The sequence below is a fragment of the Macaca nemestrina genome, chromosome 6 (assembly GCF_043159975.1).
Source record: "Macaca nemestrina isolate mMacNem1 chromosome 6, mMacNem.hap1, whole genome shotgun sequence".
In the NCBI taxonomy this organism is placed as follows: Eukaryota; Metazoa; Chordata; class Mammalia; order Primates; family Cercopithecidae; genus Macaca; species Macaca nemestrina.
The window spans coordinates 164,985,238-165,010,956 of record NC_092130.1 but is presented as its reverse complement, the minus strand read 5'-3'; the positions used below and the strand labels follow the sequence as shown (position 1 = coordinate 165,010,956).

At 42.1% G+C, this 25,719-nt stretch overlaps 1 protein-coding gene across 2 annotated transcripts in view; it reads left to right on the top strand.

The window, feature by feature from the left end:
• LOC105492315 (F-box and leucine rich repeat protein 7) overlaps positions 1–25,080 on the top strand; it is a 437,970-nt gene extending 412,890 nt beyond the window's left edge. Inside the window, exons 1-3 of one of the 2 annotated variants that reach the window (XM_071099084.1) lie at positions 12,894–13,107; positions 13,447–14,058; positions 21,716–25,080. In XM_071099084.1, coding sequence (XP_070955185.1) covers positions 13,461–14,058; positions 21,716–22,452 — 1,335 coding nt within the window. In that variant the 5' untranslated portion in view covers positions 12,894–13,107; positions 13,447–13,460 and the 3' untranslated portion in view covers positions 22,453–25,080. Of the gene's footprint in view, positions 1–12,893; positions 13,108–13,446; positions 14,059–21,715 lie in introns of those variants that run through there. The other variant, XM_011759332.3, reaches the window with a different exon arrangement.
• Positions 25,081–25,719: the final 639 nt, after the last annotated feature.

The following is a 25,719-nucleotide window of genomic DNA, read 5'->3' as shown; positions in this document are numbered from 1 at the left end:
CTCTGTGCAAAGGGCTGTGATGCAGATATATTTAAATTCAGTGGAAACACTAAACGTAGCTACAATTAATAATTCGGCCTTACTGGATCTGGGAAGGCTTGGCAGAAAAATTGACTTCTGACCAGGAACTTGAGTGATGACTGAAAATTCAGCAGTTAATCTGGAGAAACAGGGCTTCTGGGCTGGAAGAATATGAATATGTGCTCTGAGATGTAAATTTTGGGGAAGAATCTCATACACACTCTAAGAAAATGGATTTTGTTCCCTGGGTAGTGTTCCATACAATGCCTGGCATATAGTAAGCGTTCAATACAGAAGTGTGGAAAGAGCTGTATGGCTTCCTGGGGCTGCTGTAACCAAGTACTGCAAACCAGGTGGCGTAAAGCAACAGAATTTATTGTCTCACAGTTCTAGAGGTTGGAATTCCCAAACCAAGGTCTTGACAGAAATGTGGGGTAGGATCCTTTCTTGCCTCTTGCAGCTTCTGGCAGCCCCAGATGTTTCTGGAGTGTCGCAGTGTAACTCTAGTTTCAGCCTCCGTCTTCACACTGCCATCTCCCTCTGCATCTGAGTCTTTCTGTGTTTCTACCCTGTGTCTCTCTCTTGCCTGCTTATGAAGACACTGGTCATATTGGATTAAGAGTCTACTCTAATCAAGCATGACCTCATCTTAACCGTATTTCCAAATCAGGTCACTTTCACAGACACGGGGCTTGTTAAGACTTCATCGTATATTTTGCAGGGGACACAATGCAACCCATAACAGAATGAATGAACTCATCAAGGTTTTGATGCCGGGGAAAATGGTTCATATTTTAGAAAGTGAACCCTGAATGCAGGATGGAGTCCATATTAGTAAGGTGGAGGGTGGGAAGGAAGACCAGAATCAGGAGTCTCAGTTAGCGAGTTGTTGAAAGGAGATGAGAGATGATGAGCACTTGAGCAGAGGTGGGAGCCGTAGAGAGAGAAGGGAAAGAGACCTGAAATCCATAGCCATTCAGAGTGAGGGACTTGGGGACTGATTAGATATAGGTAGATGAAGGTCAGGGAGGATTCAAGATGATTCCTAGGGTTCTATCCTGGGAGGCCGACTCGATGAATGGTGATGCCACTAATGATAATACAGAATGTTTGTTTTGCAAAGGATGTTGATGAGTTCACCCTTGTACACATTGTATTGGAGATACATCAAATACACTTGTGGGGAGAGGACTAGTTGTTCATAGAACTCTCTCGTTTGATGGAATCATTCTATGCCTGTGCTGTGTAAAATACTGTTTTGTGACTGCTGAGCCCTTGAAATGTGGCCAGTACACCTGAGGAGCTGAACTTTCAGCTTAATTCAATAAATTTAATTTCTAGTTGCTACCTGTGTCTAGTGGTTACCATATTAGAGAGCACTGACCTAGGTACTTAGACATGTGTGTTTGATATTTGAGAGAGATGCAGAGATAGCAGGAGCATGATCTGGATTGAAAGTCGAATTTCGGGAGTCATTAGCTTATAGGCAATTGCTGAAGCCTTGTGGGCCATAAGCCCATCAAGCAGGGATCCAGATACAGAGATGAATTAAGAGTGCAACCCTTGGGGAACACCAGTGTATAAGTTGTACACCACAAAAGAGAGTGAGCAAACGACACCGGAGAAGGAGAAAGGAAAAGCAGAAGAGAGGACGGTGTTGCAGAAGGCAGAGGAAAAATTTCAAGGAGAAAGCAGTCCACCATATCCGAGAAAAACAAATTTCATTTAACAAACTATGAAAAAGGGCTTTCACAATTACAATTTTTTTTAACCAATAATGAAATAGCCATATTTTGTTAACAAAGAGTAAGTACATTGTGCTCTAACCATGGAATTTATTTTTATCTTCCCTCTATCTCCAGCCAAAGGTTTAGGGAGGCAACAATAAGGAATTTATAAAGATGAGACTATTCCAGGGAATCCAGAATAATATGCCCCTAAAAACATTGCCCTATAGCAGGAGGGCCCAGAATGCATTTCCCAAGAAGTTGTGTAATTGTTTTAAGGCCTCACTTTTCATAGACTCTGCCTAAATGCTCTGTGAAGTGGGTAGACTTCTTTCCAGTTTACATAAGAGGAATCTGTGACTCATGAAGTTTCACTGTCTTGCCTCAGATAATACAAGCTGCACATAATAGAGTTAGGAATCCAGGTTTATCTGTCCATGCTCTTTCCACCTCAACAATGTTTTCTAAACTTAAGACATTGACATTCTGCTCTCATGATTTTTTCCATATGTGCTCACCACTTCAACTGATATTCACTTAATATTTTTTAAAGTAAACTTAAATTCTTATTTAAAAGCTGAATATAATAGTTTTACTTGGAAAACCAGTATTGCTTGCCATAAATATATGGTGATTTTGAAATTTAAAAAAATCACACCTGTAATAATCCCAACACTTTATGGAGGCTGAGGTGGGAAGATCACTTGAGCCCAGGAGTTCAAGACATGGGCAATATAGCAAGATCCCGTCTCCACAGAAAATTTTAAAAATGAGCCAGGCATGGTGGCATGTGCTTGTAGTCCCAGCTACTCGGGAGGCTGGAGCAGGAGGATCCCTTGAGTCCAGGGGTTCAAGGTTGTAGTGAGCTTTGATCATGTCACTATACTCCAGCCTGGGTGACAGAGTAAGACCCTGTCTCAAGAATAAAATAAAATGAAAGCAAGTAAAGCAAGTAAAGGGAGGGAGGGAGGGAGGGAGGGAGGGAGGGAGGAAGGAAGGAAGGAAGGAAGGAAGGAATGAAGGAAGGAAGGAAGGAAGCTATTTAAATACTACTGCCTACCAAAGACTTTAAATCAGAGGTTTATGCCTTTTTTTTTTTTTTCCCATTGAAAAGGGAGATCAGCAAATGTTTAAAGATATTCTAGAAACATTCTCTACCATGGGAGATTAACCGCTTGCCTTGTGAAAAAAGTGACCTCAAATAGCAATGCTACTCTCGCTCAGGGATGAAAATGAAACTTCCTGCTTTCCATTAAAGAATAAATAGTAGGCCGGGCGCGGTGGCTCAAGCCTGTAATCCCAGCACTTTGGGAGGCCGAGACGGGCGGATCACGAGGTCAGGAGATCGAGACCATCCTGACTAACACAGTGAAACCCCGTCTCTACTAAAAAATACAAAAATCTAGCCGGGCGAGGTGGCGGGCGCCTGTAGTCCCAGCTACTCCGGAGGCTGAGGCAGGAGAATGGCTTAAACCCAGGAGGCGGAGCTTGCAGTGAGCTGAGATCCGGCCACTGCACTCCAGCCTGGGCGACAGAGCCAGACTCCGTCTCAAAAAAAAAAAAAAAAAGAATAAATAGTATAGGCCAGACGCAGTGGCTCATGCCTGTAATCCCAGCACTTTGGGAGGCTGGCGTGGGAGATCACTGGAGGTCAGGAGTTCGAAGCCAGCCTGGCCAACATGGTGAAACCCCATCTCTACAAAAAATTCAAAACTTAGCTGGGTGTGGTGGCGCGGGCCTATAATCCCAGCTACTCAGAAGGCTGAGGCAGGAGAATCGCTAGAACCTGGGAGGCAGAAGTTGCAATAAGCGGAGATCGCGCCACTGCACTCCAACCTGGGTGACAGGGTGAGACTCCGTCTCAGAAGAAAAAGAGAAAAGAATAAGGTCCCTCTGCCATTTAAGGAAAAAGAGGGTACTAAGAAGTTGTTTGATAAAACCATAAAGAGTCTGATGAATTATAATCTAGGACTCACACAGTTTCTGAGGCCGCCTGATCTTTATTCGGACCGAAATTTCTTAAGATACTTTCTAGATACTCAAATTGGAAGCAAAAATCAAACTGTATCATAGATTTCAAAAGTATATTCTGTACATTTCATTGATATATTTCTGGATTTTAGAACAATGTGGCTTACACGTTTCCTTAGCTGTATGAATATTCCCTTCTAGAAGAGCTAAAGGAAAAACAAAACTCATGCTCAGTTCCGATCAGACTCAGAAACTGGGCAACACTGGAAAACCAGGGTTTGTGCCTCAGTAAAGAGCTGGACAGTGGACTGGCCCGTGTGACTGATAATAGATGACTTCCACCATCCTCGCCAAGTTCCCACACATCACTCACCACAATGCTACCCTTATCAGACTGGTCCATGTGACCAACAGAGCAGGTCTTTTGTCCTTGGACAGGAGTCTCCACCATCATCTGATCCTGGGGGTACCAACTTCTGTACAATATTCTCAACAAGAACCCTTGAGCCCTAAAGCTAACTCCCTCCAGGTGAAATGCAAGATTAACGTCTGCATACATTTCTACTTTATCACAACTAATGCCTTAAGTAGGTTCTAGGTTGTATAGATGATCTGAACCACATGAAAAGAAAATATTTTTAAGTGAAACAAGAAGAAAAATGATCTCTCAGATTGTGTTCTTTTCTCACTAGCTAGGTTTTATTGATCTATTTTTTTAAGCTTGAGTTTAAGCTAAGAAAAGAAACCTTGCTTTTTATGGTAAGAGTTCTTGAGAAAAAAGACAACTTATAATAGAAAGCATCTTGCACAAAAGTTTTGGTAATCAGAGGGGAGAGATGAAGAGGAGCTTTGTAAATTTTGACTTTGAAAGACCAGTGTAATGTAAATATGACTTCCTAGAGTGTAAACAGCAGTGGTTTGAAAATAAAAATTTGTACAAAACAGGCAGCTATCTAGTTAAAAGAAAATGTGTCTAATAAGCATGTGTGTCTGAGATGTCTTGAATATTTTGATACTATACTGTAATTACTAACGATATAAAATTTCCAAGACTTTTGAAACCATGAGAAAGTTTTTAGGATTTTTTTTTCCCAAGAAAAAGACAACTATATTCTTTTGGTACTCTTTACACATTTAAAGTAATTTAAGAATAAAAAACATACTGTTCCCACACAAATTATATACTTGAAAGTATTTTAAATTATTAATGGAACCACAAGTTCTTAATCTTTAAAGAATCCTCTGTCTCTTGGTTTAGCCAACAGATGGTTATATCAACATTAAAAAGCACAGTTATATATATATATTTGAGTTAAGGATCATCATTGTGTCAAACAAAGATTACATTTATATTGAGAAAATCCAAAAGTTCACTAAAAATATTGTTTAATTCAAACGTTATATTTATTGTCTTCATCTTGGACTTCTGAAAACTGACTTTTTCTCAGACTTGCACAAACTTTTCTGTTCTTTACCATGCTGGGTTTTGCATGATTTGGAGGCATTCTCAACATAGAGCCCTTTTTCTCTCACCCTGAAGGACTCAAGAAAGAAATTAGAGATGTAAGAACAGTGGCGTGCAGGTACTTTAATGGGACTATGGTGCAGAAAGGAGGTGGGGTAAAAATATTTGCTTTAGGCCGAGGGTGGTGGCTCACGCCTGTAGTCCCAGGACTTTGGGAGGCTGAGTTGGGCAGATCACGAGGTCAGGAGTTCCAGACCGGCCTGACCAACATGGTGAAATCCCGTCTCTACGAAAAATACAAAAATTAGCCGGGCATGCTGGCAGGTGCCTGTAATCCCAGCTACTCGGGAGGCTGAGGCAGGAGAATGGCTTGAACCCAGGAGGCAGAGGTTGCAGTGAGCCGAGATCGTGCCACTGCACTCCAGCCTAGATGACAGAGCGAGACTCCATCTCAAAAAAAGAAAAAATTGCTTTATAATCTAGTTAAATGCCATAACTCCTCCCTTTCTAGACCCAACTGGGCACTTGGGCAGCAGTTACAATGTGTATTAAATGATCCAATAAATGAATGGTCTCTTTTGCCTATAAATCTGTAATGCAAAAGTATGCAGCAGTGCAGTTTACTGAATTTTAATGCCAAATGTCTATCGCTGTATATTCCTTACCATCTACTCTGTATATCTTCCTGCAGGCATCAATGTGGGTCTGTTTTTTTTGTTTGTTTGTTTTTTGTTTTGAGACAGAGTCTCACTCTGCCACCCAGGCTGGGGTGCAGTGGCTCAATCTTGGCTCACTTTAACCTCCACCTCCTGGGTTCAAGCAATTCTTCTGCCTCAGCCACCCAAGTAGCTGGGATTACAGGCACCTGCCACCATGCCGGCTGATTTCTGTATTTTTAGTAGTGATGGGGTTTCACCATGTTGGCCAGGCTGGTCTCAAACTTATGACCTCAGGTGATCCTCCCACCTCGGCCTCCCAAAGTGCTGGGATTACAGGCGTGAGCCACTGTGCTCAGCCTCTTTGGTTCTTTTTGTGTCTTTTGGTTGTATTCAGCTTTCTGATGTCATTGAGTGACAGTTAAATCACAAAGTACACTAGATATCATTAGGAGACTGTCCATAAAATATACATCCTATTGCAAAAGTATGCAGTCATTTCTCCCTTAAATTCCCCCATTGTACTTTCATGACACTTTTAGTGTGCTCATCTGTCTTTCCTCAAGAGGAAATTTTATAATTTTAATAAAATTTTACAATTTTATAATTGCTACCTTTTTCAAGTCTTATATATGAAATTAGCTGGGAACGGTGGCTCACGCCTGTAATCTCAGCAATTTGGGAGGCCGAGGCAGGCAGACGACTTGAAGTCAGGAGTTCGAGACCAGCCTGGCCAAAATGCTGAAACCCTATCTCTACTAAAAATACAAAGATTAGCCAGGCGTGGAGGTGTGTGCCTATAGTCCCAGCTACTCAGGAGACTGAGGCAGGTGAGTCACTTCAACCGGGGAGGTGGAGGTTGCAGTGAGCTAAGATGGCACCATTGCAGTCCAGCCTGAGTGACAGAGCAAGACTCCATCTCAAATAAATAAATAAATAAATAAAAGAAATTAATCAGCAGTATCCCTTTTACTTTGCAGATTTTATAATTTTTCCCTTTTCAGATTTGTCTGTCCATATCTCCATTCATCCATCCACCCATCCACGCTAATACACAGTAACTCATTGAGTTCACCTTTAACAGATTTCATTACCAATTCATGCAGTTATTCCCAGGGAAAAAGTTTGCTCAAAGACTGCCTGCTGGAAGATAAGGGGCTAATATCTAAGATTTATAAAGAACTCATGCAACTCAATAGCAAGAAAACATATAATCCAATTTTTAAAATGAGCAAAAGACTTAAATAGAAATTTTTCTAAAGATGTCATGAAAATGGCCAACAAGTACATGAAAAGGTGCTCAATATCGCTAATCATCAGGGAAATGCTAATTAAAACTACTGTGAAATATCACATCGCACCTGTTAGGATAGCTATTATCAAAAAGACGAGATAATAAGTGTGACGGAGGGTGTAAAGAAAAGAAAATCCTTGAAATCTAGATTGTTGCGGCCATTATGGAAAACAGTATGGAGCTTTCTAAATAAATTGAAAGTAGAATACCATATGACCCAGCAATCCCTCTTTTGGGCACATACCCAAAAGAGATGAAATCACCAGCTTGTAAATATATGTGCATTCTCATGTTCATTACAGCACTGTTCACAACAGCCTCGATACTGAAACAACCTAGGGTTCATCAATAGATGAATGGGTAAAGAAACTATTTTATATTTATGAAATATTATATTTAATATATAATATATATACATATCATATATGTTATATATATGAAATACTATTCAGCCATTAAAAAGGAGGAGATCCTGCCATTTTCCACAATATGGAGGGATCCAGAGGTCTTGGTGGATTTTAAAAAGCCACCTGCTCTATGTATGTTCTGGAAGTTTTTTATGTGTTATGGAAATGTACTGCTCTCTTAAAAATTGGGACCTTTTTTTCCTGATATTTCAGGGAATATTTTATCTTCAAGTGAAATGATCAAGAGCTTTTTATGTATACTGCTTTGCATTGTTTCTTGCCAAGGATGCTGTGGGTGATATCTGCTCCTCGGTGATAAGGATACCACCTCGGAGAACAGAAGCTGCAGGGAAGGAAGGCGTTTAGAGGAACTATGCTACAGTTTCATCATGATCCCCATTTTCAGTTACCAAAAGGTCTTCTCAGAATTTAAGGGCACTCGAAGCAGGCAGCAATTAATTTAATTCCAGATAGAAGCTTTTGGCCATGTATATTTCACTTGGCACTTTTTGCAAATCTCACTTTCCCTGTTCAGAGTAATTCCTGGCAGTGTTGTAGTGTTCTTCCAAATACCACTCATGCATCTCACCAGCTTGCCTAAGGGAAAAGTAAAGGAAGATGTAGTCTAAACAGCTAATTTTCATATAAATTTACATAAAAATATAAAATATATTAAAATGAACAATAATATCCCCTTAGTGTTACTGCTAAACTGTATTTGAGCCCAATGCATATCTCCTTACCACTAAGATAAATGACAGTTTTGCCCCAAGGCATCAGATAGGTACAAATTCACTTGGAATAGATATTCAGGCATGAAAGTGTTCGTACCTACAAAATATCCTAAATCCATAATCTAAGTTCAAATATAGTCAGCTTTCTCTCTGCGTCTGTTTGTATTGCAGCATCATAAGACCAGGAGGTGGGTTACAGCATTCTTCTACCTCTGTCATCTTAATATTTGTCTCTGATGTTCTCCTCTCTGACTGTGTGTGCTGGTACCCCTGCATCAGGGTCCCTGTTTGTACTCTCAAAAGAATTAGCAGCTATTGCCAATGTCCATTTAGATGCCAGTCTTCTGAAAGAAACATAGGAGAAAAGAATTGTATACAAAGAGTACACTTGGTCTTTCTACATTCTCTTCTGTAAACGAAATATACTACTTGGGAGGTAGAATAGTCCTTGTTTTGAATTTGAAGCCATGCTTTATTTTCCTGCTATAGAGACATATTCTGGTACTCTTTATAATAATATCTCGTGACAGTAAATAGCTCCTGATACCAAAGGGTAAAACACATTGTATGACAAGCTGTGCATAGTTTATCCATAATAAAATTTATTTTCAAATGTAAATACATATGTGTGTATTTTTAAATTTGGAAATACCTTTAATGTCTCTGTAGAAAATATCAAGAAAAGATATTTTGTGACAGCTTCTAGGTATACATCTCTGTAGTTTTTATTTGTCATTCTTTAAAATCTGTTTAATTATCAGGTGCTATTTATTTAATTGAGACAAATTGTATCATCTTTTCAAAAGTTCTCTGAGGTTGTTGGCCTGCTGTAGGAATAGCAGGAAGGAATCAGAGACTCTTGGTGTGTCTTCTGGTAAAAGAGGCATCCAGCTTTCCTAAGTGCTTGGAGTATGAAAGAGTGGTGGGTTTTAGAAATCCACTTCACCCTCTCCCCTCTGCCCCCACGCACAGGGTAAGTATCTTTCATTCCTCAGGGGCCCACCTCTAGGCAGGTAGTGTCTTCTTCAAGATGAATAAAACCTAGGCAGGCAGGAGAGGGAGTTCAGCGCCCTCACAGCTGCTAAAATGTGAGAGCTGAGAGCCTAGGATTGTCTTTCCCTCCTGGCCCGAAATGAGTTGTTCACCTGCCTCCGAGAAACACTGGCTTCCACAATAATTCTCTGAGTACCCATAATAATGAAGGTGGGTACCATGGTAACTTGGATGGCAGTTTTGAAGTCCAAAATTGTTTTATATTTGAGATTTTCCTTAAAGATTTGCTATTCATTCTAGATGATTACCAAAGGGAAGTACGATTTCTTATGAATAATTTAAAATGCAGCATGTATACCACCTGGAATAGAAAAATACATGCCAAGCTAGAATTATTTTTTAACATATACTTCCATTCAATTCAAGATGTTTGTTGTGCACCTATTATATATCATAAACAATGACAGGTGCTGCCAGGACAGAAACAAGGAAAGGATATAATCCTTGTCTCAAAGGAGTTTTTAGTGTCATAGAAGGTATGTCCATCATCTGTTGCCACAGTAATACTGTGTAAAAAAATCACCCCCAAACTCAGTGGTTTAAAAACATTGTTTATGCATCTGTGGTTCATCTGGGTATTGGCTGAACCAAGCTGGCCTTGGTTGAGCTTGTCTGTAAGGTACAGATTGGAAGAAGTTCTGTCTACTTCACGGGTCTCTCATTATTATTATTATTATTTTACAGTTTCACTGTGCAGTGATGTGATTTCGGCTCACTGCAACCTCCAACCTCTGCCTCCTGGGTTCAAGCAAAAATTCACGTGCCTCACCCTGCTGAGTAGCTGGGATCATAGAGGTGTACCACCACACCTGACTAATTTTTGTATTTTTAGTAGAGACAGGTTTTTGCCATTCTGGCCAGGCGGGTCTCAAACTCTTGGCCTCAAGTGATCCACTCACCTCAGCCTCCCAAAGTACTGGGATTATAGGCATGAGCCACTACGCCTACAAGGGGCTAGTGAGGCATGTTCTCCTCATTGTGATGGTAGAAGATTGAGAGGTCAAGCCCAACTGCACAAATGGCTTTCCTCTAACATTTTCTGCCAAAGGAAGTCACATGGACAAGCCCTATGTCACTAGAATAAGGAAATATACTCTTTCTGAGGTGAACTGCAAAGTATATGGCAAAGGATATGGGGACACAGGGAGGAATGCAAAATTAGGAAAATACATAGCAGATGCGCAAATGTCTTGAATAGAAATGCTAATATGTTAAAAATAATACAATCAACCATTAGGAAAAGATAAATTCACAAATGTCTGTATAACAAATGGTGGGGGCTTCACAAGGGAAGGGATCCTATCTCAAAGACAGGAAGAAAACTTCTTAAAGGAGATGACACTTGCAGCCACTCAAGAAAGGTGTTTGTATTTCAAGAGGCTAACATGGGAGGTTGGGGCAGCACATGATTCAAAGATGCTCCATGAGCAGAGTGTGGACACACATAAGCCATTCTCAGTGTTAGGTTATAAAGAAGTAACTGAACAGAAAAATTGCAGCAATAGAAAAAGGAAATGTGTAAGAAAACTACAAGTAGGGGGAGACTTCAGGTCTCAGAAATTTTTGTCTTGTGTGTTATTGCTGGAAGTTCTTTGAGTAGATAGTATGAGTGTTAATTTCCAGGGTATGAAATATGCAAAAGCATGTTAGCATAGAGCTTTTGTTTAAATCTTGAGAACTATAATTAGAGCTGGAAATGACTTAGAAATTGTTTAGCTCAGCTCAGTTAGTTTATAGATGAGGAAATATGTATTTTGAAGATAAATTCTCTATGTGTGGATATGTATGTATATCTCTATAGATACATACCGATACAGATAGGTCCTGATTTTACTATGGCGTAAGTGTAATTTTCAGACTTTATGATGGTACAAAAGTGATACACATTCAGTAAAAACTGTACTTCGAGTACCCATACAACCATCCTGTTTTTCACCTTCAGCGCAGTATTCAGTAAGTCACATGAGATATTCAGCACTTCATTATAAAATAGGCTTTGTGTTAAATGACTCTGTTACTGTAGGCTATTGTAAGCCTTCTGAGCACATTTGAGGTAGGCTAGGATAAGCAATGACGTTTGGCAGATTAGATGTTTTAAATGCATTTTCAACCTGGGATATTTTAAATTTATGATGGGCTTATGGCCCAAAAACCCCATGGTAAGCTGAGGAGCATCTTCATGTGTGTGGGTATATGTATGTGTGTAAAATATATAAAATATATAAATATATTAACAGAGAAAATACATTTCCTCCTAAATAAAACCATAGATGTGGTATTATTACCATATATATCCAATGTGTATATATGTATTATATCCAATGTATATTGTATATAATATCCAATGTGTATTAAGTATATATTTATATAATATATATTATCAATGTACATTATGTAGATATAAAATTTATATTATATTATATTGAATCTAATAATACATATATACATTGGATATATATGTAATAATACCATGTATGTGGTTATATATAATATACATTGTATTATTATCACATATATCCAATGTATATATGTATTATTATATCCAATGTATATTGTATATAATATCTAATGTGTATTATTAGGTATATTATTTATATTATATATTATATAATATCAATGTGTATTATATAGATATAAAATTTATATTATATTGAATCTAATAATATGTACATTGGATATATATGGTAATAATACCATGTATATGGTTATATATATAATATACATTGGATATTATATATATCCAAAATCTATAATATACAATTGTATTTAGAGAGAAAGACTAAATTCTTCTTCTGTGTATATTGAGGAAAAGAGAGGGGAAATGAGTCTACTTCTTGAAGTGATATTCTAAAGAATTCTTAATTCCTCACAAATTTTAAAACGTCTGTGTCCTTATCAGCGATCTTTCTAGTTCCAAGGAATAGAATATGGCTCATACTATTCAAATGCATAGGGGAGGTTGTTAATAAGAAGAAAAAATAAATATGTTTCCAGTTACCCAGGACTGGAAATGCCCTGTGTAATGCCTGATCTAGCAGAGGCTTTTCATTGGCTCCCCTAGTCTGGGGCACTGTTATCAACAGAAAGGGAAACAGATACTGGGAGAAGTGCGCCAGGGCAGCAGGTGTCCTCTGTGCCGACTCACTAGTCTTCCTGTCTTCTGAAATTCACTCCCCTCATTTGTAAATGCAACATAATCACCCATTTAACCAAAATATAATTAGGGAGGTAAACCAGTTTGTGTATCTAATATATGAGGTTTCTCCAGAATAGAAACAATGAAACTTTGAAGTTGTTTCCTTTCCATAATGCCAGTTTGTGTAGACTGGAAGTTGTCAAACTATGATCTGATGGGATTTGTTCCCTGGTCTGGACAGGGACTGGTCCAGCTGGTCTGCTTTTATAAATTAGGTTTTATTAAAACAGCCACTCTCCTTTGTTTACACATTGTTCGTGGTAGCTTTTGCACAACAATGGCAGGGCTTGTCGTTGCAAGGGGGACAGAGCCCATGGCCTGCAAAGCCTCAGTATTTAATACCTGACCCTGTTCATTGCAGTCTGCCCACTCCTGGTGTAGACCACGGGGAATTGGAGCTTTCTAGAATGGGCGACTCGTGCATGTGCTTGGTCCTCTGGGATGGCATTGACAGGAGTCGGCCCAGGGAGGACATCTGTGGAATGAGAATGTTGCCCCCCTGCATGTTTTCTCTAAGAAAGAAACCGGTGCTGGCCGGGCGCGGTGGCTCACGCCTGTAATATCAACCTTTTAGTAGGCCAAGGTGGGCGGATGACCTGAGGTCAGGAGTTTCAGACCAACCTGGCCAACGTGGTGAAACCCCGTCTCTACTAAAAATAGAAAGGAAAAAAAAAAAAAAAAAAACAGCCGGGCGTGGTAGCGCATGCCTGTAATTCTAGCTACTGGGGAGGCTGAGTCAGGAGAATCGCTTGAACCCAGGAGGCAGAGATTGCCGTGAGCCGAGATCACGCCACTGCACTAAAGCCTGGGCGAAAGATCTTTAAAAACAAGAAAAAGAAAAAAGAAACCGGTGCTTTTGCTGCCTCCCTGGGGCTCTGCTGAGGCCGTCATCCTTAACCCTTTGTTCTCTGTCCTTTGCCAGACTCCGACCTGAGCATGCGCACACTGAGCACGCCCAGCCCAGCCCTGATATGTCCACCGAATCTGCCAGGATTTCAGAATGGAAGGGGCTCGTCCACCTCCTCGTCCTCCATCACTGGGGAGACGGTGGCCATGGTCCACTCCCCGCCCCCGACCCGCCTCACACACCCGCTCATCCGGCTCGCCTCCAGACCCCAGAAGGAGCAGGCCAGCATAGACCGGCTCCCGGACCACTCCATGGTGCAGATCTTCTCCTTCCTGCCCACCAACCAGCTGTGCCGCTGCGCGCGCGTGTGCCGCCGCTGGTACAACCTCGCCTGGGACCCGCGGCTCTGGAGGACTATCCGCCTGACGGGCGAGACCATCAACGTGGACCGCGCCCTCAAGGTGCTGACCCGCAGACTCTGCCAGGACACCCCCAACGTGTGTCTCATGCTGGAAACCGTTACTGTCAGTGGCTGCAGGCGGCTCACAGACCGAGGGCTGTACACCATCGCCCAGTGCTGCCCCGAACTGAGGCGACTGGAAGTCTCAGGCTGTTACAATATCTCCAACGAGGCCGTCTTTGACGTGGTGTCCCTCTGCCCCAATCTGGAGCACCTGGATGTGTCAGGTAAATGGACACTGACCTACCAGCTATGGGCCCTCCTGGTGCACCATCCTACAATGCCACCACCGGAAGGTCCTCTTCTTGCAAGCCATCAGAGATGAGGGAGGGGGGTGGTAGGGAGGCTGGCTTTTGCAGAGAAACTGTCTCTATGGAATCATGACTCTACAGGCCACAAGTTCCCCTTTCATCAAATAATGTCCACTTCTTAGGGGAGTTCTTAGGGGAATTCTAGCACATTTTGCCTGGGAGTTGAGTTTAGTATGACTTTTAAATGTCTTTACTCTTCATAACTCTCACAGTTACTTCAGAGCAACCATAAATAATGCAAACAGGGTATCTAATTGTGGAGAAATAGGAAACAAAAGGCTAACTCAAGCACAGTTAGTTTAGAAACTACTCTTGTGCCCGCTTACTGTTGGTCCCTGGAGCCTGGAATCTTTGTCCAAGCTGTAAATATGACCTCATGTGTTTTCATACCATGGGCCGGACGGTGCACACTGTGGGTGGTAAAACACTCAGCTGTGGGCTGTGCTCACAATCACTTGCCATTTTGTAGTGTCTCCTTAGATTTCACCAGCATTCTCCTTACCTCTGGGTTAATCCTGCATCTTTTCTCAAGCAAATTCTCAATTACATAGTGCAAGGGCAAAGTCCATTGAATTAAATCTTTAGTCCTTTTAAAAATTGAAGGAAGTCGGGCGCAGAGGCCCACGCCTGTAATCCCAGCACTTTGGGAGGCTGAGGCGTGAGGATTACTTGAAACTGGGAGTTAGAGACCAGCCTGAGCAACAAAGCGAGACCCCTCTCTCCACAAAAACCGGAAATATTAGCCGGGCACAGTGGTATGAGACTGTGGTCCCAGCTATTCTGCTCAGAGACTGAGGCAGGAGGATTGCTTGAGCCCAGGAGTTTGAGGCTGCAGTGAACTATGATCATACCACTGCACTCCAGCCTGGAGGATAGAGTGAGACCCTGTCTCTGGAAAAAAAAAAAAATCGAAGGAAATCCCAGCATGGCTGCTTTGCTTGGAAACCTCTCTCAGGCAGGAAGAATTAAAGCCCAGACTCACACTTAGGCGCCAGACGTGATCTGGCTGGACTAACAGCCCTTCCTTATCTCATTTGCTGCCTAGTCAAAAAATGGACATTCGAGAGGCTGAAATATGTAAGATGCATCAGGGACTTAAAAAAAAAAAAAAAAACCAACAGCACGACCAGCAACCTCAGGGAGTTTGGGGGAGGGGTCAAGAAGTAAAAACCACTATGATGGGTGAATAAACAGAATCTGGGATTTACAAGCATCTGAGGCCAGTGATGCCCTCCAACAAAATCCGAGCTAAAGCCGGCTCTCAGCTTGCTCTCTCTTTCAAAAGCCAACATCTGAAAATATTTCAGATGACAGCCCATTACTTTTTGCAGATTGTTTTCCGTGCTAGAGAGCAACTCGCTGCTCCTCTACTTCAACTGGCTCCAAGACAAAACCATAGCAGCCATATGTTCCGTTAGTCATGAGTAGCCAGTGGCATCAAGAAGCAGGAAACCACGAGGTTTTCTTACATTTTTCCTCCAAGGAATTCTGGAAAGAGAAAATGTTGTGATGTGGTGGAAACAAGTTTCAAAACTTTGTGATTTAGGAAAATTCACAGCTTTTTCTAGATGTGTTTCCTCTTCATTTAAAAAAAAAAAAATGACAAAGGACTGGGTTCTTTAACATCTAAGAATTGGAGCATTTTATAAACATTTCATTTTATTTTCTTAGATTAGAAAATGATTCATTTTTGGAATCTCTATCTTTGTTAAAGGTGCTTCCCATGCACTCTTAATACAGGCTGCAAGTGATTGTACCCTCTTTTGGAGGGTCCTTTTGAAGTTCAGAAATGCAGAAACCACTTTTGCTATTTGGGATGGAAATTCTTGCATTTCTAGCCTGTGTGATCCTGCCTGGCCCCTTGACTAACCATTATTAAGCCTTGATATCTGTCCTGTATGTTAACCTGCTTACTTTGAAAGTTCAAATATATTTGTGTCGCCTCCCCTCATGTCTCTCAATGACAATAGTGATCTGTATACACAGAGATAAAAATGAGGGGAATCTGCAGCTCACCAACTTAAGAACACAGAATCCCACATATGGGAGAAAGTTTCAGATAGATGGTCTTGAAAGACTCAACAGGCCATGAGGATGGATTTGTCATCAGCACCTACTAAGGGTGGCCTCCTGTTCTGGGGGCATCTGGAAATTGTTAGGTTGATGCAGAGAGGCCAGAGAGCTACCACAGTTGATTTCATTATGCCTGGTTCTCTTTAGTTTTACAGCTGGGCTCTGATAGTGGCCACGTTCTCAGTGGCAGTAAACTTGACTTTGGAAGACTCATCACTGATCTAGAGCTTAATTCTCCCAAAGGAGATGAGACTGCCTATCCCATCCCTAGCATGCAGAAAATGGTCATCTGGGAAGCTATCTTTAAAGTCACTGAAAATGACTACAACTGTATTGTTTTGTCATTATCACATATTACCTTTTATTAATAGTAGCATTAAACATCAATGCACTATATTGATGAATATATTGCAATAACGAGAGGAATTGATAATAAAGAACATATTTGTGAAAGCTGTATGAAATCTGGAATTAACTGAAGAAGCCCCATAGGTTTGTTCAACCAATTTTCAAAATATAAAATGTCGTAAGTGTTAAAAATAATATTGCTTCAGAAAGAACCTTTCTAACTGGAGACCTGGAATCATCCTTGTTTCTCCTCCTAATCCTACCCAACCAGTAGAATCCTGTTCGGGTGACTCTATTTCCCCAGTGCCTTGAGTCCATCTCTGTCTGCCTGCCTGGATGCAGGCTTCCCCAACCATTCCTTCTTATACCCATCTCCATTGCCTCCAGAGGAATTGTTTCAAACTACAAGTCTAACCATTCGCTGTCCTGCATGAAACCTCCAATAATTGCTCCCTATGACCTACAGGAAAAATTCAAGTTCCTCCACAGAGCACGTAACAGCCTTCATAAGATGCTCTTCTTAGGTGCAAATTTCATCTCTTCCCTGCATACACTCAATGATCCCTTCTGTAGAACCATCTTATCTGCATGTCCCCAAACACATCCTGTCTCTACATACAGTGATGTGTGCATGCCTGTCTGGCTTGTGTGCCTCTTCCTTCCCTGCCTACTGCCCCTCCCTTGAGAACTCTCTGAACAGACTTTTCATTGCTTAACTTCCAGTCAGGCATCCCCTGAATGTAGCCTTCCCTGCCTCGCCCCCAGTGAGCTAAGGGTTTTTTTTCTGGGTGTCTGCCTTTTGGGTACAGAAAGCTAGAGCATTGATGGACTTGCAATTCTCAACTCATGATGAGCTTTGAGCTTTATAAGGGCGGAAATATGTCATATTTCATTTTTGCACTTTTATGACATTGTAATTAAGTGAACAGAGTCATCTCGAAGTTTTAAATGGTCATTTTGGCCTCTAAAATGTTTAAAGTTCCCTTTGGTTAATACTGTAATCATGCATTTAGGAAGCTGTAGTGCAACAGTTAAAAATTCCTCATCAGTAAAAATGAGGTGGTTGGGAGGATTAAGTGAGTTAAGACTTGTTAAGTTCTCAAACACATGCTCTGATGAGAACCATGTAGTAGGCACTCAGTAAATCACAGCTGTCATTGTCATTGTTGTATTGTCCTTGTTATTAACGTGCCTGGAAGTCAGGAGTTGTTCTTCATTGATTTAACCATCTTACACCCCAGAAGAGGTAGAGATATCACCCTAATAATGAGCGGAAGTGGTAATAAAGAGCATATTTGTGAAAGCTAAATGAAATCTGGGATTAATTGAAGAAACCGCACAGATTTGTTCAACCTATGTTATCTATTCCTTATTGAATAATATTTATATACCTTACCCTAGATGTCAAAGCAGGCCCCTGATCTCATCCCAAGAGATGATTCTTGCCTTGGTTTTGATTAAATCCTTTCAGACACCCTAAGTTTCACCTCATGGATATCCTAACCCCCCATGGACTTGCCCCTTGCTTTCTTTTCTCTGGAATTTGTCTATTATATTACTACCTGGACCCCATATCTATTAATGTATATACAAATTGTTTTTCACTCCACATCTATGCATCCAAATTATTTCTCTTTCAAGGACCCCTTTGGAAATCATGCTGTGGTGGCTTCTAAGTTTCCAAAGACCCCTGGGTGCCCAATGTCTGAATGTTCACTTCATTTTCTACTGTATATCTCTTGTGTAATTTATCAACTCTATGATACGTCATAGTCATTTCTTACCTCCCTTTCTAAATTGAAGTCTTGGAATGAGGAGTCAAGAAACTTATCTGTAGTCTGGTTGTACAAGTCATATAATCTCACTGAGCCTGCGATGCTTCATCTTTAAAAAATGATGTTTATTTTGGATGATTTCTAAGGTTCTCTCCATGTCTATAATGTTTGAATGTGTGAACTAATCATAAATAATACCTGCTGAGCCATGAACCAATTTGGGCAAAATTTAAAATCTAAAATTACTGATCTAAAATAATACAAGCCTATAAAATAGTCTCTTTACCAAAACTGAACTGAACAAGTATTTCATTAAATTTGGAATTCAGTTTCAAAAGCAAAGTATACATTTTCCTGGACCGAATATATTATCTTCCCTGGAGTGTAGCAGATTTTGCTAATCTTGTTTTTAAAGAAAGGAAACTAGAACCAAAAGTTTAGGAGCGAAGGTTATCATGTGATCTTGAAAAACAAAGTGGCTTTACGGGTGTCACAGATGGCCAATCACTACTATAGACAGACAAATTCAGTGCAAGCAGGATTACAGTCAGCCCCAAGAAAGAAACTCCAAACAAAGGGAAATTGCAAAGCTAAAAGGGACCTTTTGCAAAACCACAAAGCCCACTGGAACAGTGTGACCTGCCTCTGACAAGCTGTTTTTCTTCTCCATTTTTGGAGTGTGTGCTTCACTCCTTCCTGAAATTCTTTGACTTGGTAGCACGTGGCTTTTGAACCTCATTATTCCCGGGACCTGAGTGCCTAAGAGTTTCCTGGGCAGCCTACCAGGAGGTCGGAGGAAGGTCCTCGTTAGCACTATTATGAGGCTGCTGGGAAGCCTTGGATATTGCGTGAAACAGCCAAGGTGCAGAAGTGTCGGAAATGAGGCACCTAGCTGTAGAACTGCCCAAGAGATTTGAGAAGAGCAGAGAGAAAATGAAAAATATATATACAGCCTCAGTAGTCGAATGAAATACATAAAAATATACATTTATTTATAAAATATTAGGTTGGTACAAAAGTAATCGCAGTTTTTGTCTTTTATTTATTTATTTATTTTGAGATCAAGTCTTGCTCTGTCACCAAGGCTGGAGTGCAGTGGTGCGATCTTGGTTTCTGCAACCTCCGCCTCTCAAGTTCAAGCAATTCTCATGCCTCAGCCTCCTGAGTAGCTGGGATTATAGGCACGCACCACCAGGCCCATCTAATTTTTGTGTTTTCAGTAGAGACAGGGTTTTGCCATGTGGCCCAGGCTGGTCTTGAACTCCTGGGATCAAGCAATCCACCCGCCTGGGCCTCCCAGAGTGCTGGGATTACAGGCATTAGCCAACACACCCAGTCGGTTTTTGCCATTTTAATTGCAAAAATCGCAGTTACTTTTACACTAACCTAATATTTATAGACGGTGGCTATTAGTTATATTAATATACTATAAATATGCTGTACATGTTTTTATAAAGTAATGTATAGAGAACTTAAATATACCATGAAATGAGTGTTTCATTTATTATATATAAATATATAAATTATAACATATAGTATGTACATATATAACTTATGCACACATATTTTTTAGGAGATTAGAAACGATGTTTAGAGAGGCATCTAAAGATACCTTCCTGAGCATTAATATTGTTCTAACAATCAGGTAAGAAAATGTTTATAAAAGCCCTTTGTGAACTTCGTGTTTCAATACAAATAAGACACATTATCATTAACTATAAAACAGACAACTGTTTTTCAATGTAGGTATACTTCAGCCAAGGTCAAAGTCCTGAAGACACTTAAATGTTGGAAGCTGGATGATCTCATCTGATCCTCTTATGGAAGACTCTTTTCCCTCTATAAACCACTCATTCATTCAGCAGATACTTAGCACCAGCTATGAAACAGGAATGAAAGAGACAGCAGTGAACAGCCCCAAGTCCCTTTTCTCAAAACTTACATTCCAAAGTGAGAAGACAGCAAATAAATAAGTGAATAAATAAATATATAATGCCACCCAGGGTTAAAGACTCCTGAAAATAAAGGGAAGGGAAGCAGGGGATGCTAGTTTATACAAGCATGGTTGGGGACAAATTTTTCAATACACTGAGATTGGCTCTGAGACCTAGGGAAGTGGGGAGGGCTAAGGGAAGCCATTTCTAGTGTTCAGAGGCTGGAGAGCATTTGCGGTGTCCGGGAAATGGCAAGCAGGCCAGTGGGGCTGGAAGAATGAGGTAAAAGATGCCGTCAGAGAGCCCCGGGATGCAGATCCTTGGGAGCCCTGTTAGACTCTGGATTTTACACTTGGAGTGAACGGGCGCCATCCCGAGGCTTTGCACAGGGGCAAGCTTCGAGTTCCATTTTCCAAGACGCCTCTAGCAGATAGGGGTGTGGGGAATTGACTGTAGGAGCTAAGGGCAGGGGAGGAAGTCTGGTTCAAGGACACTTGGAGTGAACGGGCGCCATCCCGAGGCTTTGCACAGGGGCAAGCTTCCAGTTCCGTTTTCCAAGACGCCTCTGGCAGACAGGGGTGTGGGGAATTGACTGTAGGAGCTAAGGGCAGGGAAGGGAGTCTGGTTCAAGGGCTACAGCAACAATCCAGATAACACAGTTGTTCTTCCTCAGCTAAAGAGGGTTGAATTGACTCGGAAGGTCTGTTCAGTTGACAGAAGGTCACCTTGCTAGACTAATATATTCACTTCCCATAGCGTTTTCGGAGCACATGCATATCTGTTCTCTCGTTGCATCCTCATTATATCTGAAATGTCGGCTCACCACCTATTCATTCCCATTGCATAAAGGACAGTTCTGAGAAGCAGCAACGTTAAGCCTCCTGCCTGAACCAGGTGTGACTCCCAACCCAGTGCTCTTTCTGCTAAACCAAGGTACATGCCCGAGCTTTGTCTTTGATACCTCACTTTGGACCAGGGAGCTTCCAAACCACGGCAGTGCAAGAACTCACTTTTACTGAGCTCCTGGAACTTTCCAGGGCCAAGGCAAGATATTTACACACATCCTCTCATTTCTCCATCCCAGCTGCCTCCCAGGGAGTGTGATCCTCCCTATTTTAAGACAAAGGAAATACTCAGAAGGATTGATTTGCTAAATATCAGGCAAGTAGGGACAGATGACAGATCAGGAATTGGAAAATTGGAACCGTGGTTTTTCTGATCCAATTCCCTTAAGCCCAGATAGTAGAAATAATGTAGTTAAATAATCAGATAAATATGGGGAACCCATTCTTGCTTTTCTTCTCTCAGGGACCAAGACAGGAAGGGGTAACGTCAGCCTCGAACCCAGACTTGGGCGAGGGTCAGGAATCCCCCAGGGAATCCCCGGGCGTGGCTCCCCTGCTCGCAGGTTGCTCTGAGCCTGTGTTCTGTCTCTTTGTGCAGGGTGCTCCAAAGTGACCTGCATCAGCTTGACCCGGGAGGCCTCCATTAAACTGTCCCCCTTACATGGCAAACAGATATCCATCCGCTACCTGGACATGACGGACTGCTTCGTGCTGGAGGACGAAGGCCTGCACACCATCGCGGCACACTGCACGCAGCTCACCCACCTCTACCTGCGCCGCTGCGTCCGCCTGACCGACGAGGGACTGCGCTACCTGGTGATCTACTGCGCCTCTATCAAGGAGCTGAGCGTCAGCGACTGCCGCTTCGTCAGCGACTTCGGCCTGCGGGAGATCGCCAAACTGGAGTCCCGCCTGCGGTACCTGAGCATCGCGCACTGCGGCCGGGTCACAGACGTGGGCATCCGCTACGTGGCCAAGTACTGCAGCAAGCTGCGCTACCTCAACGCGAGGGGCTGCGAGGGCATCACGGACCACGGCGTGGAGTACCTCGCCAAGAACTGCACCAAACTCAAGTCCCTGGATATCGGCAAATGCCCTTTGGTATCCGACACGGGCCTGGAGTGCCTGGCCCTGAACTGCTTCAACCTCAAGCGGCTCAGCCTCAAGTCCTGCGAGAGCATCACCGGCCAGGGCTTGCAGATCGTGGCCGCCAACTGCTTTGACCTCCAGACGCTGAATGTCCAGGACTGCGAGGTCTCCGTGGAGGCCTTGCGCTTTGTCAAACGCCACTGCAAGCGCTGTGTCATCGAGCACACCAACCCGGCTTTCTTCTGAAGGGACAGAGTTCATCCGGCGTTGTATTCACACAAACCTGAACAAAGCAAATGTTTTTTAAAAGCAGCTTATGTAAGCACCGACACCGACTCATAACAGCTCTTTCTTCCAGGAAGGTTATTAGGAATCTGGCCTTTATTTTTCCTCATTTCTCATGGGCAACAGAGGCCAAAGAAACGAAGCAAGGCAAACAGCGAACAGGCATTTTGGTCAGGTCATTTGTAGGAAGTTTCTCTTCTCACGAAAGATGTACTTCAGCAGGCTGATCGCAGTTCCTTGAGCAAGGCGCTTACTCTCCGCCGCTCAGGCCCCCGAGGCCGCCTCGTCCCTCACACACAGGCCACACCCCCACAGTTCCACACCCCCCCCTCTAAGGCCACACCCTCCCTTCCTAGAGCAGCAGCCAGGACCCATCATCAGAATCACAGTGCTCTCCAGACCTCCTTTCTAAACTGCTTCATTGACCTAAGTCACCCTCTTCAATCCCACAACCATGGGCATTCTGGTCAACTCAATATCATAGCACTTTGCATACGCAAAATACTTTTCAGGTCTTTTTAAAAAATTCATTACAGCAAATAGCTGGGGAAAGACATGCAGTCTTCTCCCAGCTCTGCCAATGACTGTGACCTTGGCCAAAGCAATTCACTGCTCTGGGCTGCAGCTTCCAGCACCGAGTCAGAGGCCACACAGCCCAAAGATTAGCTTCATGTCCATTATAGCATTGAGGGAACAGAGACACCCATACACAGAACCACCTTGGCATAGAAGCACGTAGGCATCTTCCTCTTCCAGGAGAATTGATTCTGTGGATGGGCATGATTTCAGGAGATTGTGCAGGGCCAGCATCAGTGCACAAAGGGTCCTGTATGTCCTTTGGCTGCAAATCACCCACTTCCCTGTGTGTTTCAGTGGGATAATTTCCTCTCCCACCTCTTCATATCCTCTTTTGCCAGGCTGGATGGTGTCGTTTCTGTACACAAATACTTTCTGCATTCCCCCCTCCACAGCATCCTAGCCAGGCACCAGCACGCCTAATCACAGCAAAGCCCAGATCCCCCCTCAGTTGCTTTTACTCAGCGTTTTCAAATAGGAGTAAAGGCCCTCGCAATTTCTAATTAACAAGCAAGGCTCAAGGGAACACATATCTTCAAAAGTTTTTCTAATCCCTCGCCTTGCACACCTGGCATGCTTCAGGCACATCTGTCCTACAGCTGGCAGAGACAGATGCCTCGGTTCTTTGTCATTCAGATTGCATTTGGCCTCTTCTCATCTATTTATTTCTTTATACATCCAGACTTCATCACATGAAGCCTGTTGGGGTTAAGTTTGTAAGTGTTTAATTGTGCAACTTGCCACCCTGTGTGCCTCCTCCGTGGCTGTCTGCGTGTTTTCCATCAAAGAATGCAAAGCAGACTTCCAGGTGTTTAAATTCTGTTCACTCAAAAATGCCAGATGAATGGAAGAGGGAACACACTGAGATGACTTAGACTCTGGTCCACCAACCAGACCCTTGGAATGGAATATTAAAATCATTACAAGGCATGAATTTTAAATGGATGAAATTTCAAATTATCTTATTTGGATAGAAGTCTATATTCTAGCCTCGTTTGCCTGAAGTCAGATAGCCAGAAGAAATTTCATTGCTCGTTTTCACGAAATTCACTTGTCTTTTGTTAATTAACACAGGGCCTTTCCCAAATTATTCTCTAGCCAAGCCCCGCCTTCATTACTGTTGAAATCCCTCATTTATTTCCTTCTCAAAGTGCCCGTTATCCAAACGCAGAACCTTTGCATCTCCAAGCCAGTTATGCTGAATTTGTCAAACTTAGACACCCTTGACAACTGCACTCCTACTGTAGGCTCCTGTGCGTACTGGCGTCTTCTGTGGGGGATGGAGAGGTTAGTGTGATGAGGTGGCGTCTGCCCAGGAGGTTTCTTTCATACATCATGGCCTCCCATCCAATTAACATCATCAACTTACATGTGTAATTAAGGCTCTGTGCCATGGGGGAAATGAGTCATTTAGCTAGGCCAGGATCTAGTGACAGCCACAGAGTTTAGAACCATGAAAGAAGTTGAAGGTAGCATTCTTCAGCTCTGTGACTTGTGACCCTATTTGAAGTTTCAGGATTTGGGTGTCACAAAGGATTGTCCCTAATCCTTGGCCCTGGGGTTTTCCGAGTGAGCTAGTTTAATACTCCGAGAATGAGCTGGCAGATCCAGGTAATGAACCCCTGACCACATCGCCTAAACTGTCTTCCAAGCATGAGACAAAGTTGACTGATCACACTGATTGCCCAACACATACCGTCTTGCCAGTTTCTCCTTTTCTCCCAGTCTCCTCTTCATCCATTCTGTTCTCCCTTGGGGTGGGAATCTATGGTGGAGGTTACTGGGGAAACAGTTCAGCAGATTTTTAGAGACCAAACCAAAGGCCTCACTGAGAAATTTATCTGTTTTAAAACATTGCTTCCTTCCTGGCTCTGCTAAATTGAATGCTCATTGTTTTTTTGTTTTTTTGTTTTTTTGTTTTTAAATTCTAATGTTCAAATCACTGCGTGCTGTATGAATCTAGAAAGCCTTAAATTACTACCACCAAGAAATAAAGCAATATGTTCTTAATCAGCCTCGGCTTCATTTTTAATAACCTTGCCAGAGGAGAGTGCTGTTTGGTTGGGGGGTACTCAAAAGTATGCAGAAAACTTTCTTTGAAGGACAGAGCAAGCCAGGTCATTGCCACTGTTGCCTGCTTGAAGATACATTGATGGTTTTCTCATCTCCTTTGGACCAATGATTTTGGCTTAAAATTGGCAGGTAAGTGAAAAAACATTACTTTCACAGTATAGTTCGGGTCTTCAATTCCTTAACCCAACCCCTGTGAGACTCTGTCTCCAACCAATACAAAATTTATCTATGGTGGATTTTGTAATACCTACCTCAGCCACTGGGACATCACCCTTAACCAGTCATATTAATATTTCTTCAGCAATAGATCTGAATAGTCACATGACATGAGATTATTATAGACTATAAATAGCCTTGCATCAGTTGAGATCCAGTTTTGTCAGGAAACTCATTTATACCATAAATAACAAAAAAAACTTCTATTTTGTTCACAGCTGGGATTTCAGAATTATGAATAGCTAAGGACATGAATAGATTTACCTTGGCACTGGTTACAAACATTGGAGGAAACTTCAAAATTATGCTGACCATTCCTTGTTATAATTTTTTAAGTGTCTTAGAGTACTATTAGATCGGTGC